The sequence below is a fragment of the Symphodus melops genome (genome assembly GCF_947650265.1).
Source record: "Symphodus melops genome assembly, chromosome: 15".
In the NCBI taxonomy this organism is placed as follows: Eukaryota; Metazoa; Chordata; class Actinopteri; order Labriformes; family Labridae; genus Symphodus; species Symphodus melops.
In genome coordinates, this window is record NC_136705.1 from 16,901,060 (window position 1) to 16,917,574 (window position 16,515).

Consider the following 16,515-nt stretch of genomic DNA (forward strand, 5'->3'; position numbering starts at 1 on the left):
TTCAAAAAATATGTGATTTCAAGGGTTTTGTCATCAAAGAAAGTGTAGGAGGCTAAGTAGACACTTCTCTTGATTTCTGTGAGCTGAAAGGATGTTTTATATTTAAAACAATAGAATGAGCTATAAAAGGTGGTGATATCCTGGTTCTTAGTGGTTTTGATTTTTGATCATTTTTTTTAACAGAAGCAACATAAATCTTTAGGATGTCCCCAAAAGGGTTTTACCTAATTTTTTTTGGATTCTAGTGATGACATTACGGCAGATTGAATACATGATTAGGATGTTTGAAAAACAAATTAATGGTTAATGAGTTTAACCTTCACCACCTCTGTGGATGTGTGTGTCTGGCACTACAGTATTATGTGCACTCTACGCCAGTGTTGTTAATGTATTTAGATGTAGCGTAGGGCGGTGGCCGGTGAATGAATGATCAAAGCCTTTTAATGGTGGGCGGTGCATGTGCTGTATTTACACTGTGGCTGCTCCGCCCTGCAAAACAGGAGATAGAAAACTGTCTGCGGGCCAGAGAAGGGGATGAAACAAGTGGAAGGAGATGAAGCAGACATAACTCCACCACCAACACTACCACCACGCCACACCGCTCTTTTCACCTCTTCGGCTTCCACTCCTCCTCCCCCCCCCCCCCACACACACACAGTACGGCTGTAGCATCCTCTTTTGCATAACAAGACGAAGGCTCGTCTGCGGCGCTGCACCGGAGCTTCATGGCCGCGACACTGACGATGAGCGGCGGCGGGCAGGAGGATCCCTTCTACCAGCTGCAGAAGACCACTCTGCCCACCGGATTCCCCCTGGAGGAGTCGGCGTTGTTCGGCTTGGATTGCAAGATCACAGACACGGATAAGGCTGGACAAAACGACTACACTCAGGTAGAAACCAAACCAAATTGTACACATGATGCATTTCATTGAATGGGCGTGGCAGAGAGGTTTAAGATCCAGTTTGTTTGTTTTTTTCGTTGGACTCTTATTTACAATAGGTGTTGTTGCGGGATTTTAATTATTATTATTATTTATTTTTTTTTTTGCATTTGCGGTAATATGCGAGCGACCAGCGGGAGGTGAAGTCTAGCCACTGCTCCGCCTGTAAACGCATTCACCGCATGTTTCCTATCTGTGCCAAGCAGTTGGCCAGCAGTTGTTGGCGTCCCCCTCTCACCATCATACCACGCTGACAACAACTGACTCCAACCTCGGGACAGTTAAAGGTCCCGGCAACTCTGTCCCGCTGTTATCAGGAAAAGTTGTGCAGCAGCATCAGGAGAGGGTTCTGTTTAACAGCTGGTAGGATCAGGAGCCTCGAAATAGAAGCCCATCCTCAGACTACTGCTGCTGCTGCTGCTGCTGCAGCGGACAGGGAGTCATGGGTGTTTCCCCATTCCCTTTCATGTTGTTGATTCATCCTGTGCTGCAGAGCTTCTCTAACTTTTCTGCTACCGATTCTGATTCACCATTTATAAGACCACAGAGCGCAACAGAAGCAAGGTGGTGCTTGACCTCAACATAATCTCCTGCCGTGCATGGGGCTGGTTCACCTCTTTTAGACTGTTCTCAGAGGTTACAATTCTTTATTTCTGTGAACACCTGGCCTCCAGTCTCAAACTGACGTCGCTGCTCGAAGGTTTCTGAGTTCAGCCTTGCAGGCACAGAGGGAATGTGGCAAGCGCCTATTGATGACTACTTGATAAATGTTTGAGCGGTGACTGTCCTATCAAAACCTTTTGTCTCCTCAAAATAGCACCTCAGAATAGTTTCATGGTGGATCACGAGCTCACAGCTGTAGTAGGAGTTGCATGTGTTGAGGCAAAGTTCCACTTTAAGGCCATAAAGTGATTGTTAACAGACGTTTTCTTTTTCTTCACAGGCAAAATGTGAGATGGACAGGTATCTCTCCCCTCATTCTGTTCCCCTTCCACCTTCATCAGACGGCCAACAGAAGTCACACAGAGATGGTGCATCCGTGACAGATCACTTCTTCACGTACGACCACAACGGTCCTCCCTACACCCTCAACATGAATCTTTACCTCCCTGACGCCGCATACCTGAGGATGGGCTTGTGTCAGCAGTCCCGTCCCCATCAGCAACAGAACCACACACTTCTTACCCAAATCAAAACAGAAACTGCCTCCCCGTGTTTCTCCCCCAACCTGCAGCTGCACTGCCCCAACACTACGCCCACCAGTTCCTGCAGCACATCTGGGCACGGCCCTGGCAGCATCGCCATGGAAACCTCAGCCATAAACATGACGATAACAGGGTTACCGGACTTCACCAGTGTTTTCAACCAGTCTGGAGGCGGCAGCAGTGCTAATTCTGTGCCGGAGGTGTTTGTAAAACAGGAAATGTCATCACAGTTTGAACAGCAGGCTCTCCACCACCATGACAATGGCGGCTCACTGTTTCAGCTGCTGAACTCTGGCTTGGACCATCACCATGGCAATGGTATGGAGGCTCAGCATCAACAGCATCATCATCATCAGCAGGTACATCACACTTCCACTTCCACAATCCAAACGCCTTTCCACGATTTGCCGGTAGCTTCTTCTGCATCTCAGCAAGAGCAGACTACAAAGCCTTCCTACTGTGGCCTGGGTGGAGGAGCGTACACACACCCTCACGCTCAGGTGCACCAACATTTCCTTCAGCAGCAGCCACCCTACCTGCCGCCCTCCCCACCCAGCTCAGAACCCGGCAGCCCTGACAGGCAGAAGGAGCTGCTCCATGCCATGTCCCCTCCTCCCTCGTACGCAGCAACCATTGCCTCCAAGCTAGCAGGCAGCAGCCCTGGACTCACGCCGGGCCCAGGACCAGGCAGCTTAGCCCTGCCCCTAACTACAGGTCCTACAGCGGCCACAGGCCTCCCACAAAATCCTGCAACAACCCCAGCAACAACCACAGCTCAGACCACTTTGTCAGTCCGCTACAACCGGAGGAACAACCCGGATCTGGAGAAACGACGGATCCACCACTGTGATTACCCAGGTTAGAACAGCAACAAAGCACCACTAATGCACATGCATGCTCACTCTTGTCACTGGGGTGGGTTTATTTTTATACTGCTCTGTGGTCAGGTGAATATCAGGTCACCCAGCTTAAGAATGCCATTTTATTTTAAGACTACTGTGCATTTCTAAAAAAAAAATTACATGCCCTGCATCTTGATTCCTTGCCTGTAAGTCACGGCATGTTTTATGGTTACAACAGAGCACACTGACCTGGAATTAAAATATTTGGCAAAGGACATCATAAGACGAAGCCTTTCATTTCCTTGCCTGCTTTAAAACTAATTTGCATGTATCCTCTCACCTCAAATGAGCGCTTGCATTGTTGTGGCTTTAAGGTCATCGATGGTATGATTTGGGAACAAACGTGTATGGGTGTATGTGTTTATGTTTGTGTGTGTGCATGCAATTCTTTGGTAATTAAAGGGAACATACTGTATTGTGCAAAATCCACTTGCAGTACAGTGTTTTTGAACATATAGTGTATGTGGGTGCCCTGAGCGTGTACCGACCAACAAAATGTGAAATAAAGCTATCCAGTCATTTGTTTGTGGTCTGCATAAGTAACACAGAGTAAATTCTCCTATTCAAATTTTCTCAACTTGTGACATCACAAGTTGGATTGTGTTTTCAAAAAAATACCCCCCCCCCCCCCCTTGTATTTCCACCCATGGACTGCACTCTGAGCCTTGGGCAACACTTTTGCGCATCTCTGCCATTTTTATTCTCGCTACAGAGGAGTTTTGGCTACGGTAAAAACCCGGGGGGGGGGGGGGGCTGTTTTTCCACCTGTTTGAAAAGGTGGAAAAGGAGAATAATGTGTCCTATTTAAAGATGCGTTCTCCTTCAGTCACGTGATGCTCTTTACCCCTTAAATATTTGCATGATGTGCAGCTACTTGTAGGACATTTAATGTCAGCTAGCCTGTGGCAGCATGTAAAATAGGCTTAAGCGGAGCCTCCTGCTGCAAGTAAGCACATGTCTCACCTCATTATAGTCAAATGAAGCAGATCCATCTTATTCATGCAAGGATGTGTCCAAGCGTTCATTAGTCACACTGCTGCTAAAGCGGCTCACTACTTCATCTTTGCAATTCTTCAAAATCCAAGTGACCATCTGAAATTCTGTGTTTTAATAATTTGTGCAAAGTTATTGTGTTATCTTGGACTTACGATATCTCCAGCTTTATGCCAAATTAACAGGTGTAGTGAACAGAAGTTTTCAATGAAGCATGTGGCAGAAAGTTTAATATTTTTCTCTGTAAATGTGCACAATTTAGGACATTTGTATCCCAAAAAGACACTGTGTACTTTTTGAAGACCATAAAAAAACAGAAACAAACATTTAGTAAATCTCATTCCAAACAGCTTCTGTTCTTCGTTAACCAACATTTCTAACATACCCCGGCTGAGTTTATTGGGTAAACACATATCTGACACGTTATTTATTATTTTGGCTTTGGACTAAGCCTTCTGTTTGTGTTTATCTCTCTCTGTTGTCAGGCTGCAAAAAGGTCTACACCAAGTCGTCCCATCTGAAAGCACACCTCAGGACTCATACCGGTAAGATTCAAATTCAAATTAATGCCGCGTTTTTTAGACAGCACTCAAAAAAAATAAAAAACTGATGCTGACCACATGACTCGTATTTCGGTATCTGTACTGGCACCAAGTTGCTAGGCAGAGTGTTGTGTTCCTGGCATGTGTGTGTAAATGTATCCTACCCCATTCCCATCCTCTGCCCAATATACTATTCCATCAAAACAGGTGGAAGTGACACACTTCTGCCAGGGGATAACTCTCCAACTATGTGGTCAGAGTTAGGCGTGTGGTGTCATCTCTTTTAGGATCCCTGTGCGTGTTCAGGCATCAATGTTTATTTTACTTTTCTGTGATGAGATTGACTTGTTTGCCTTTATAAATATACGTACGATCGTCTGGGCAAATACAAAAGTATCTTACCCCCCCCTCCATTTTTTATCCTGTGTATCTGTCTCCTTTCATATTTTGCACTATTAGTTTAGGATGAACAAATTCAACAAACACACTCTTAGGTGATGGGCCCCACCTCACTGCAGCTAACAAAACAAAGCTTCTGTTGATATCTGCGCATACCTCACTCATCTGGACCGACCCACATAAACTGACTTTTCGAGTGAGAGTCTGTCCCACTTCCGAATATGAACAACTTGTTTCAGAACATTATGGCGGCTGTACATGCTTCGAATTTCAGCATCGGGAACATGACACGACAATTAGATGTGGCGTCATTCACGAGGAAGGTTTATTGAGGTTATTGCAGTTATTACTGGCCGCAAGATGAGAACACAACTCGTAAAGAGGGATGCAGCAGCAACTTGCATTTCCTCCCCTTCCTTTGTCAGCCGTGCTTTATTTTTAACCTTTTTTTTTTCTTATTACTTTTCTTCATTTAATCAACCTCTGCTCTGCTTTGTGCAACACCCGCCCCCCCCCCCCCCCCCCCCCCCACCACCACCACCTCCAACCCCTCCCCAGTTTCTATCTTTGTCTATTACTCATTCTACGTCTCTTATTCAGCTGCTTGAATGCATGCTGACACACACAAACACACACATATGTCCACACACACCTGTCAGTAATCTGTATGAGATGATTCCTAATGCGTTTGGTTCCCCGTGGGAGTTCCCACTCTAATCTCCATCAACATCCATTACCCTGATTGTTTGTGTGTCTGCCTGTATGTATGTGTGTGCGTGTGTTTGTCCTCCGCTCCCAGTTTACTCTTCTTCTTTTTTTCCATTCTCTCCTCATTGTGTTTAGCTTCAGGTGTGGGTCTGTTTCTTAGTTCGGTGACACTCTGGTTAATTCCCTTACAGACTCATTGTGGGGTTTTTTATTACTGAAGCTGCACGACTTGTTGTGCTTGTTTGAACAGTTTGCTCATCCAAATAACTAAAAGAAATCCCTTACCCTTTGATGCTATCCAGCATGCAGAGAGTTTTGCAGTTGTTTTCATTCGTCTTAAGATTCTGATGCACAATTAACTGTAGGCAAAGGAGAGATTTTAACTCTGTTTTCTTTTACTTAACCATTGTCTCTTAATAGTTCAAATAAGCCACAGAAAACACTGGTCAGGATTTTCCTCTATTTAGTCAGTAGAAGCAGATGACAGTGAATCTGTCCAGGGACAATGATTTCTGAAAAGATACTTCTGGTTATTTGACATGTGCAAAATATCTACAATTACAAAAAAAAACATTTAGAAAAAATGTAAACAGGTATGAGAATAAGACAGGTGTTCCAACAACCTTTTCATAAGATTACATTTTAATTATGCCTTGCGGCTGTGTGACAAGCATGAGCGTTACCTTAGAAGAAGGTTTTGTAACCTGAGCTTTCAAGTCTGAGACAAACCGAAGAGGGGGCGTTCCTTAATGGAATTTTTTTCTAAAGCCTTAATTTATCCAGCTAGTTTTCGAAAATCTTTTTTCATTTCAGTGCCACAAAAAAAATAAATGTTCACCTCTTTATATCATGTGGCAGAAAGGGTCAGTGGTAGCTAAGTCAAAACAACTGAGATAAAACCCACGTTTTTTGCGTGGGGGACCTGAAGTGGTACATGACAGGGTGGAGGGTCAGCCTAAGACCTTGCTGAAACTGTCTGAGACAAGTCCCACTAGTTTTCTTTAGCAAAATGTCCCGAAGCTGCAGATGAAGAGTATTGAAATGGCAGAGCGACAGAGAAACAATTTACCCCATCCAACAAAGATTAAGGCACAGAGAATGCAGACAGGGCGGGGCGTCCGTGGGAAACTTGTGCAGCGTTAGTGTTGATGGATACCTGTGACAGTGTTATAAATGTTGTTAAAACCACTGGACTTTTCAGTAAAGCCTGTTTCTCCACTACCTCCACCCAACACTATGAATCATGTCATGCAGTGAATTAACGTTTGTTTCATTGGTAATTCATGTCATCAGTGCTTATTGGAAATGGAAGCATCCTTGCACTTTTAAAGCTGGAGATAATTTGCCATAGATAGATAGATAGATAGATAGATAGATAGATAGATAGATAGATAGATAGATAGATAGATAGATAGATAGATAGATAGATAGATAGATAGATAGATAGATAGACTCTTAGTTGTCATTGTATAAAGGACACAACAAAACTTTGTTTGCAGCAATCCTCGGTTTACATGTATAAAGGTATATTCGTATTTACATTTACATTTACATCAGGGAACGAAACTCAGTTTTGCAGCTTCACTCATAAACATTTTATTCTGTCTCCCGTACTGCAGGTGAGAAGCCGTACAGGTGCACGTGGGACAGCTGCGACTGGCGTTTCGCACGTTCGGATGAGCTGACTCGTCATTTCAGGAAGCACACGGGCGCCAAACCCTTCCAGTGCGCTGTCTGCTCACGCTCCTTTTCCCGATCAGACCACCTGGCTTTGCATATGAAGCGACACCAGAACTAGCAGCTTTTGCACACACAACAGAAAAGAAACACAAAAAGCACTATACTGACACTTAAAGCACCCAATCAAATCTTCCACCCTCCAACAGCTACCGTGTTGAAAGCTGCCGGATGCAGAACAGCTCTAACTGACACCACAGCTCCCAGTTTTGCGCTTATCTCAGAGTGGGGCAGTTTGGAGATGTTTAAGTAGAAAGACCTAAGTAGAAGGTCTAAACTTCCAAAAGTAGTTTTCTTCAGCAACTGAAAAAAAAAAAAAAACATTAACAAAAAGAAAACAGGAGCTCCAAAATGTATTTCCAGTCCTTTGAACTCTTTGGTGCGACTGGAATGAAAGCACTTACCACTCTAACTTGTACATGTTTTGTCCCTGTGCTAACACAGAACTAGCTTCATTTTTATTTTATTTTTATAATGGAGAAGTGTTTGTTTGCAAAAGTGGGCAAGCCAAATCTTTGTTGATTCCTTGGTTTGTTCGTTTTTAATGTGTAACTGGAATATCCAGATTTGATCCTTCGGTTTGCACTAGAATTGGAAATCTAAGTCTGAGCCTTTCTGGCCCATGCGTCTCATTCACCACTGGAACGATCACAATCACTACCAGACTCAATGTCTTTGAACGCCACACAAATCATTGTTGTTTCATTGATATTAAAAATTGAAGGCATTTATACTCCGGAGAGAGGGAAGATAGTGTGTTGGGGGGGAGGTGGGGGTCGGAGCAGATGGAGAGATAGAAAGATTTTAGGTTTTAAAACAGAGGGAGGCAGGTTGTTGCTAAAGGGCAGCAATTAGGCGATGAATTATTCATGCTGTCTTTTTGATGGATTTCCAACCAGATGTAAGTAGAACCCTTAGACAAGTCCCTCAATCCATTCAGTTAAAACATAATATTCTGTATTTGATGCACAAGCCGGAATGAAGCATCTTCAAAAAACAATTTTTCACCCTGCATTTTGACTCCAAATGTTTTAACCAAAGTTTCGTCTTCATCATCGACACCTTATGAAGTGCCTCCTTCTCTGATTTTAAATGTTTCGTGTTCACATGTAACAGATCAGTGTAGACAGTCCTTTTAAACACACACGGTGCTGTTTTTATCTCTTAATCCATTAGAGGTTTAAGTTTGGTTAAAAAAAAAATATATATATGGTTACCCATAAGTCATTGTAATGTAACAGTTGAGATCAGGCCACATCACAATAACAGCACATCATCCTGACATGATTTTGTTTTTGTTTGTTTTTTGAGAATCAGTCCTGTCTTTTATGCTCTCTGACTGTACACAACTAACAACTTGGCTCTATCGGTTTATCAAACATGGACGTGTGTTTTGTTAAGGATGGGTCCACAGATTTTTCAAGCATTTCTTTAAACATCATTCACATGGATATACACATTGCAAGTGTCACTGGTTACTGCACATATTTTTCTTGTTCCAACTGACCTAAAAAAGAAAAATCCCATAAACAGTGTAAGAGAAGATAGTGGACAAAATCAACAAAATGCTCTGAACACCTTTTTTGTTTGTGTTTCCACCTAATAGGAACCCTGAACTCCTGTAAGTTACCAGGCCTTAGCAAAAAGCAATGAGACATAGGACAGAGTGTAAAAGGAGGATGGTCATACAAGTCTCTTGTCAGACAAGGGTCTAACAATGACACTGCAAAACGCAACAGCAATTGAACCTTAGTGTTCATGTGGTTTATTTTACAAGATTTAAACAGGCTATAACAGATGATGGTGCATTGGCTTATGTGTTAAAAAAAAAAAAAACAGACGTGTGTACATTTGCATCTCGTAAGCTTATTTTTTGTAGAATAAAAAAAGAAAAAAGAATCTGTGCAGAAGAAGACATAAGAGTTGGGTTTGTTGTTGCAGAAAGAGCGGTAGGGTCCTCCAAGTGATCTGAGAACTATGGAGAAATTCCACTGGTGCAAAATCAGTGTTCAGTGTGTCCTTATTGAGTTGTTTGCAGAGAACTAACATCAAGAGTTGCTTTCATTGAATTTAAGCAGTAATATATACACAAGTACTTCATTGAAATGGCTCATTAAAATCATCAAGATGTCAAACACAAACTTTACTTGTGGATTTATGGAGAGTATTATTTTAAGACAGACTTGAAAATATGTGATCCTATCCTTTAAATATACACTTAAATGTCCATGTTGATGGTATGATTCAGCCTGCACCTCTAACTGTATCTGTTTATTCACTGCAGGTAGAATAAAGATAATATAGCACTGTAATGTATCATGATAAATCTGACTATTTATTTGATTGTGTAGAAGTGGGGAGGTATATCAGACCGGCTGTCTTTCTCCCCAGCAAAAATGCCTTAATGTAAATATATGCACTGTAAATAACTTGATTTTTTTTATTCCTCTTTTGTTATGATTTTGTAAACAAAAGGGCCAAAAGAGGAAACTGCCCTGCATCCAAAAAATATTTGAGCCTTCTTTCTTTTCAATTGTGTTGTCTTGTCAAAGATATTTTGATGCCATTGTTTTATATATTGTCCTTTCAATGACTTATTTTGTAGATTTATTTTCTTCCTAGGTAAACGTTCCAAAGACAAAGGTTGTTGTTTTTTTTCAACTGAGTGAAGCCGAACCTAATAAAGTCAACTGACACTTTTACAGTTGTGGTCTAGCAGTGAAATTATTATTAAGACTCTTAGAAAAAAGCGTGTAATATTAGTGCTTAGGTGTGGCAGTGATTGATGTATGGGATTTCTGTCATAAGGCTTATATTAAAGCTATGTATTGAAGATTAAGCCACAGAGAGTGTGGTGTGGGACAACAAGCCCACCTCAAGGCCTGAATGAAACAAATGAGGGATAAACTCATTTAATCTCTCTAAATCTAAACATGGGTTCTATGTAAGGGCTGATTCTCTGTGGCTTTTATTTTTCTGCAGAGATTCAGCCCACCTAAGATTTCAATTTCAGCAAAAGGAGATAAGAAGGGGAGATGAAGGGGGTGAGGAGCCTTTGTCCAAGACCTGCATGTAACCTGCAGCACCCTTGCTGATCAGCAAACAATAGTCCTTTGATGTCCCAGCAAGAGACAATGGACAAGAAAATAAATTTGACCACCACTCTGGGACTGCAGGGGATTCCCACTGAATTAAAGTGGATGTACTGCACACACACACACACACACACACACACACACACACACACACACACACACACACACAACATATGTTCTTGATTTAAGTCATAAATGTGACCCAGGGTCTCTGTTGTAATCTACCTCAGATGTCAGAAAAGAGGGAGGTGGAGGGGAGAGAGTGAAAGCAGTGAAATGCAGAACAATCTAAACAAAAGAATCTCTGGGGAGACCCAATCAACCACTTCCGTCCTCCTACATCTTCTCTCCTCGTTCTCCTCCTCCGCTCTTCTTATTTAATATCATTTTTTTCCTTTTTCTTTCTTTGTCTTTCCATGCACCGTATCCCCCTCTCTATCCCGGTGGAAAGGATTGTATGAAAGTCCAGGGGCGCTGCTCCACAGGTCAGAGTGGAGACTGTTCTCACAACCTGCTCCACCCCTCATCTTCTTCCCCCTTTTTTAATCATCCACCTTGTCTCCCTTAAATCCTCTGTGCTCCATCTTTCTCCCCACCTTAAAATCCAAGTGCATAACTTTTTTTTTTTTTTTTTGACTCTCATCTTTCCTTTCTTATCTTGGGTCCTTGTGTAGCCAAATCTTGGAGAACATTTGAAAAAAACAGACTTGCAGGTGCATTTCTGAGTGTCCAAATAATAAAAAGGAAGGGTGAAGATATTAAACGCACACACATACACACACTCTTAAACAGTCACACAGTGGTGATGAGTGAGTGGGAGCTACCGGTTCATGTTTTGGATCAGCTAAATTAATGTCACACATCTGGAAGAAGGCTGCTGCTCCACCCTCTGCTGTGCTGCGTTGGTGTGATTCCCAGTTTCCCTTTGTGTGTGTTGGTATGTGTGTGTGTGTGTGTGTGTGTGTGTGTGTGTGTGTGTGTGTGTGTGTGTGTGTGTGTGTGTGTGTGTGTGTGTGTATGTGAGTCTGTGTACGTAGGTATAATGTTTCCACTGCTCCTCTCTACGAATAGACCACCCACTCAGAAGACCAATAGAAGGACCACGGGGAGCCCGGATAGACACACACACACACACACACACACACACACACACACACACACACACACACACACACACACACACACACACACACACACAGCTCTCTCCAAAGTCAACCCTTCCCCATAATTCTCAGAATAGAACATGTTGTTATCAGAGATTGCAGAGATACCACAACAGCTGACATGCTATCACAAAGTTAAAGATAATATCAGAAATCAAGGAGGGTTGTATTACGAGACGATACGTTCGTTTTTAAAAATGTTGCCTCAGGTGAACCGTTGAGTAGACAGAAAGTATAGAAAGTGTAAACTTAAATATCAGAGCCTCATCTTGGCTCCTGTGATCATTTAAGCAGCAGTGCACTGTGGGAACTGAACATTTAGGTCATCAGGAGCCCAGATTTAAATCTTTTGTGGGGTGACTTTGTCCCAATTTGTTGGAGGCCATGTCATTTTTTTACCCCGTGTCTTAAGTTAACTTAAACACGCTGCTCAGGTGTATGACCAGTGCAGTTCTGTTGATTGATACCTCTGGGTTTGCGGTAAAATTAAAGTGCCCTAATATCGAGGTTTGAAAATATGGCCCCCCTTTAGCCAGCCTGTGGCAAGCACCTTGAATGTAAATCCTGGAAAATAGTAGAGCTCTTTGGATAAATGCAGCCCATTTCACCCAGTTTGACATAACGCATCTTCTAATAATTACAAACAACAAATCAGATCCCAGAACCAAAGTAGTTACTTCATGCTTGGTTTGATTAATTACACATTTGTTGAAGATATGCACCACTAATGTATTCAAGTAAATCATAGAGCAACTAAGGTGTCTCCCAAGATGTAACATAATGAGGTAAACAAAATCAGTTGTTACACAGTCCCTTTACGTTTGTCATTGCTGTAATTATGTTCAATCTTTCGTTCTATTTTTTTTTTGTAAAACATCTCAAACTAACTGCCACAAATCAATCCCCATTGGCTGAGGATGTTTTTCCAGCATAGAGTATTTCTTGGTTTGTAGGACAGACAGCTGATGTGGATTACAGAATAAACACACCATGAGTATCGGCTGACAGATATTTGGTTAAAACACAGAAAAAAATTCAATAGCGAAAGAGATTTCATAATCTCCAATTTTGTAATAAAAAAAACCTCAAGTAGCCTAATGACGGACAGAATATTATTCCAAAGTACCTTCAGCTGTTGCTGTAGGAGTTGAAGTCTTGTTTTAGTCAAAACCATGAAATGTTGTTTCATTGCTTTTTTTCAAGTCCTTTTCACTGTGTCACCATGTGAAACACAACAACACAGTATCAGTTGTCAAGGAGTTTTAACATCACCCTGCAATGACTAATGTGAAAAAGATGACAGATCCAAGAAACCATAAACCAATGTAATAGCACGTCGGATCAACACAATTCCAGATAAAGAACAAATTGAGAAAAACATGCTGGCAATAATTAAACTTTTTTCTCCAGAAATCTTTTGTGATAACCTGGAAACACCTAAAGCTACATTTCAGTTATTTCATGTGTATGTGTATGACAAACCCATTAGGCTTTGCTACATATCAAGCACATATCTTTGCACCTTGGCCTCTCGAGGATACAACAAACCCCTATTTACTTTAACCCTTAAAGGGAGAAAATGTAGACCCTCTTGTTAGTTCTTATCAGGGTTTGTGAAGGATGAAAAAAGGCTCTGTATTGTACACATTTTCAAACAATTAATCAAAGCTGTTTGCTCACTGTTCACACCAAGCCTATCTTAATGTTCAGAACGCCTCCCTGACTAAACAGCTAATAGTTTCCTGTTGTCTTCACACATGCTTTATGGGTTCATAGATTAGAGGTGATGAAGCACATGTGGTTTTTTTAGTCATACTGTTGCATAAAAGCTAACAGCATAGGTTCAGGTCAGCATGTCAGCTGGTTCTATGAGTGAACTCACTCAAACCTTCATTTGTATTTTACAGAGTTGACTGAAACATGACCCTTTGTACAGCTAATAACTTATTCTATTTTGAAAATGTATTGTCCCATTTTCTCTGAATCTTCCAGATCTGGCAAACAGTAAAACACTTGGTTTGACACTGTTTTGTAATGCTATTTAAGTTTTACTAATATTTTATGCAGATGGAAATATGGCAGCAATCATGTATGTAAGCAGGTAGTGTAGCAAAATATTTTGTCACATTTATTCATTCACACATACTATAGCAGAGGAAACTTTGTCTAGTGCCCGTCAGTATTAACTAATCCTATTCATATGCACACATATATGCCCACTTGGCTATGTGGCTATCGATAGCTATTTATGGTTCAGCGTCTTGCCCAAGGAGACTTGGACATGTGGGCTGCAGGAGTTAAAATCATGTCACCAATCTTACAGTTGAAAGACGACTGAATGTACCACTGTGCCACAGCCGTCACATCTAACTTAGTTCATCCAGTCTACAGGTGTGTTGTGGACTTTGAGAAGACAATTGGTCCCACTCACAGTCTTGTGGAGGGTAGTGTGGTAATACCAAGACTATTGCAACATGTCATCTGATGGCAGGTGAAGGTTGTGTCCTTATCCCCAGTACAAAGTCAAACATGTTTCCAGTGGATGACCTATGCATGGGTTGTCCCTTGTGATCAATTCTGATTTGTTCGCAGGGTGCAGCTGGGGGGAGCAGAGTACCCAAATTGTGATCTCTGAAATAGATCTCAACTTTTGGCAGACGATGATGTACTGTTGGCTCTATCAAACCTCCAGCAGGCACTTTGTCTTTCAAGTGAGGGAGAAAAAGGAAAGTTGAGGGTCCACACCTTCCTTCAGGCGGGGAATTAGTAACTGACTCAAGCAAAGGAATTCAAGTATCTCAAGGTCTTGTTCATAAGTAAGAGTTTTGAAATTGGCAGATTGGTGGGCTGAGAGATCGCCAACCTGGAAGGTCAAGCTTTGAATGCTAATTGACTCTAATCATCCCGAACCTATAGTAGAGTGGACTGAAGGGAATGCTCTTAGTCCGTGATATTGAAAGGAGCCAGTTGATGTCGCTTGGAGATGATAAGGACGTCTTCTCAGTCTCTCAGCTCAGAGGTCTTCAATGCAATGTCAATGCAAACCAACTGGAAGGAAACCAAGGGTAGGCCCAGAGTAAGCTAGAGAGATGAAATATCCCATCTAGCCTTGAAACACCTCCAAATCCCCCAGGAGGAGCTCGAAAACTTTGCTTGTGAGAGGTACATCAGGGCTAAGTTGCTTTGCCTGCTGCCAACACAACCAAACTCTGTATAAGCATAACACAATTGGTGGACTGAAGAATGTCTTTGTGTTTGAACACTGTTGAACATTGTGGACATTTTTAATGTTAAACACAACAAAATAAACATGTCTATTTTTTATATATATATAAATGCCACATATTATAGGCTACCATTTAGATAAGTATTCAGATGGCTCACAGCAGGCATAGCTCCACATGTGGCTCTGTTTAAACCTGAAGAGTTTCCCAGCCCTAAAATGCAACAGTACACCCACAACTCTTCACTTAAATTAATCAATAACCTGTCATCAGGCATTGCAATGTGTAAAGCATCAAATATTTGAGAGTTGAGAAAGAAATAAAAAACTAACTCTCTGGTGACTCAGGGAAATTGTATGCAGGACAGGGTCAACGACTTGTCACTCAGAATGAAACTGATGACTTAAACCTGGGGCTTAAGCACTCGATTGTGCTGTCTGGTGCTATTGTTTTAGTTTGACAAATTGGTTGGTTCTTTTTCAGTGTAAATCTTCACAAGTAAACACTTCATAACAAAAACTTAAAGTATAGATAATTATTAGATACAATAGTGGCATTGTCCTTTATTTAATACTGATTACTCTTTGTTTTGAAGACAAACCGAGGTCTAAAGTTTAAAGTCCCAGTGAAACTGTCTGACATTTATGATGAATTCCTGTAGAGTAGTTGTTCTCAGGCCTGAGATAATTTTGGCATTATTCACAGCTGGGATCCAAAGACATCAAGCTGAAGTCTGATAACATGGGAAAGGTGATGGTTTGATTCACACCACAATGGAAAGACAATGTTTCTTTAAGTATGAAGTAATGACAAAACTCCATGAAGAAAGGGGCCAGCGATAAATAATTCAAAAGTGTTTCTGATGAAATGGCAGTTAACTTGACAAAAAAAGGCTTGTATCAGATTTTATGGTGATTTTAAGTCAGTATATAAACCAGTTTATCATTGTTACTATTACTTTTCTGTCGAAAAAAGTGATAAACTCTATGCCCATGTCCTTATTGGTTAAAATAATGACATGGATGTGGCAGATTTTGTCTAATGCTACATGTTGGTTACCAACTATGATGTGAGCTTTTTGACCTTCAAATATTATCTGATATAACTCCAGATTTTTACCATGCATTGTATTTGCACAATTGCTTATTAATTTGTTGGTGGAGAAATGCAAGCTTTTTTAAATGTTAGATTCCTTATGTTTTCTGAATTGTTACTTTGAAACACAGCAGTACAACTTTAAATCATTCTCATCCCAATAATACCCAGTAATCATTTTAATACCAAAACCTTACTTAACCAAACCAACAAACCTGGTTATGTTACCCTGTGGATTGAAGAAATGTCAGGATTGGGAGGGAGAGATGCACATTGTTATTCTTGACTTGTACAGTACACTAACACAGCTGAACAACTTTGTCTAATGAGATTCAGATTGGAACAAATGTGTGGTAAATCTCAAATTGAATGTTTCACAAAGTAAAACGAGCCAAAAATCATTTAACGATGGGAAAAAACATTGAACTCACTGCAAGTTCCCTCAGATGCATACACACACTTTGAGACATGCAGCCTCTTGAATAAGCACAGAATTCTCAATGTGAATAGA

At 41.3% G+C, this 16,515-nt stretch overlaps 1 protein-coding gene across 1 annotated transcript; it reads left to right on the top strand.

Moving 5' to 3' along the window:
• Nucleotides 1-377: 377 nt before the first annotated feature.
• On the top strand, nucleotides 378-10,131 carry klf5a (Kruppel like factor 5a). Its single transcript, XM_079362697.1, has 4 exons — nucleotides 378-890; nucleotides 1,885-3,004; nucleotides 4,527-4,586; nucleotides 7,310-10,131. The coding sequence occupies exons 1-4, from the start codon at nucleotides 726-728 to the stop codon at nucleotides 7,486-7,488; spliced, it is 1,524 nt and encodes a 507-aa protein (XP_079218823.1). The 5' UTR covers nucleotides 378-725; the 3' UTR covers nucleotides 7,489-10,131.
• Nucleotides 10,132-16,515: the final 6,384 nt, after the last annotated feature.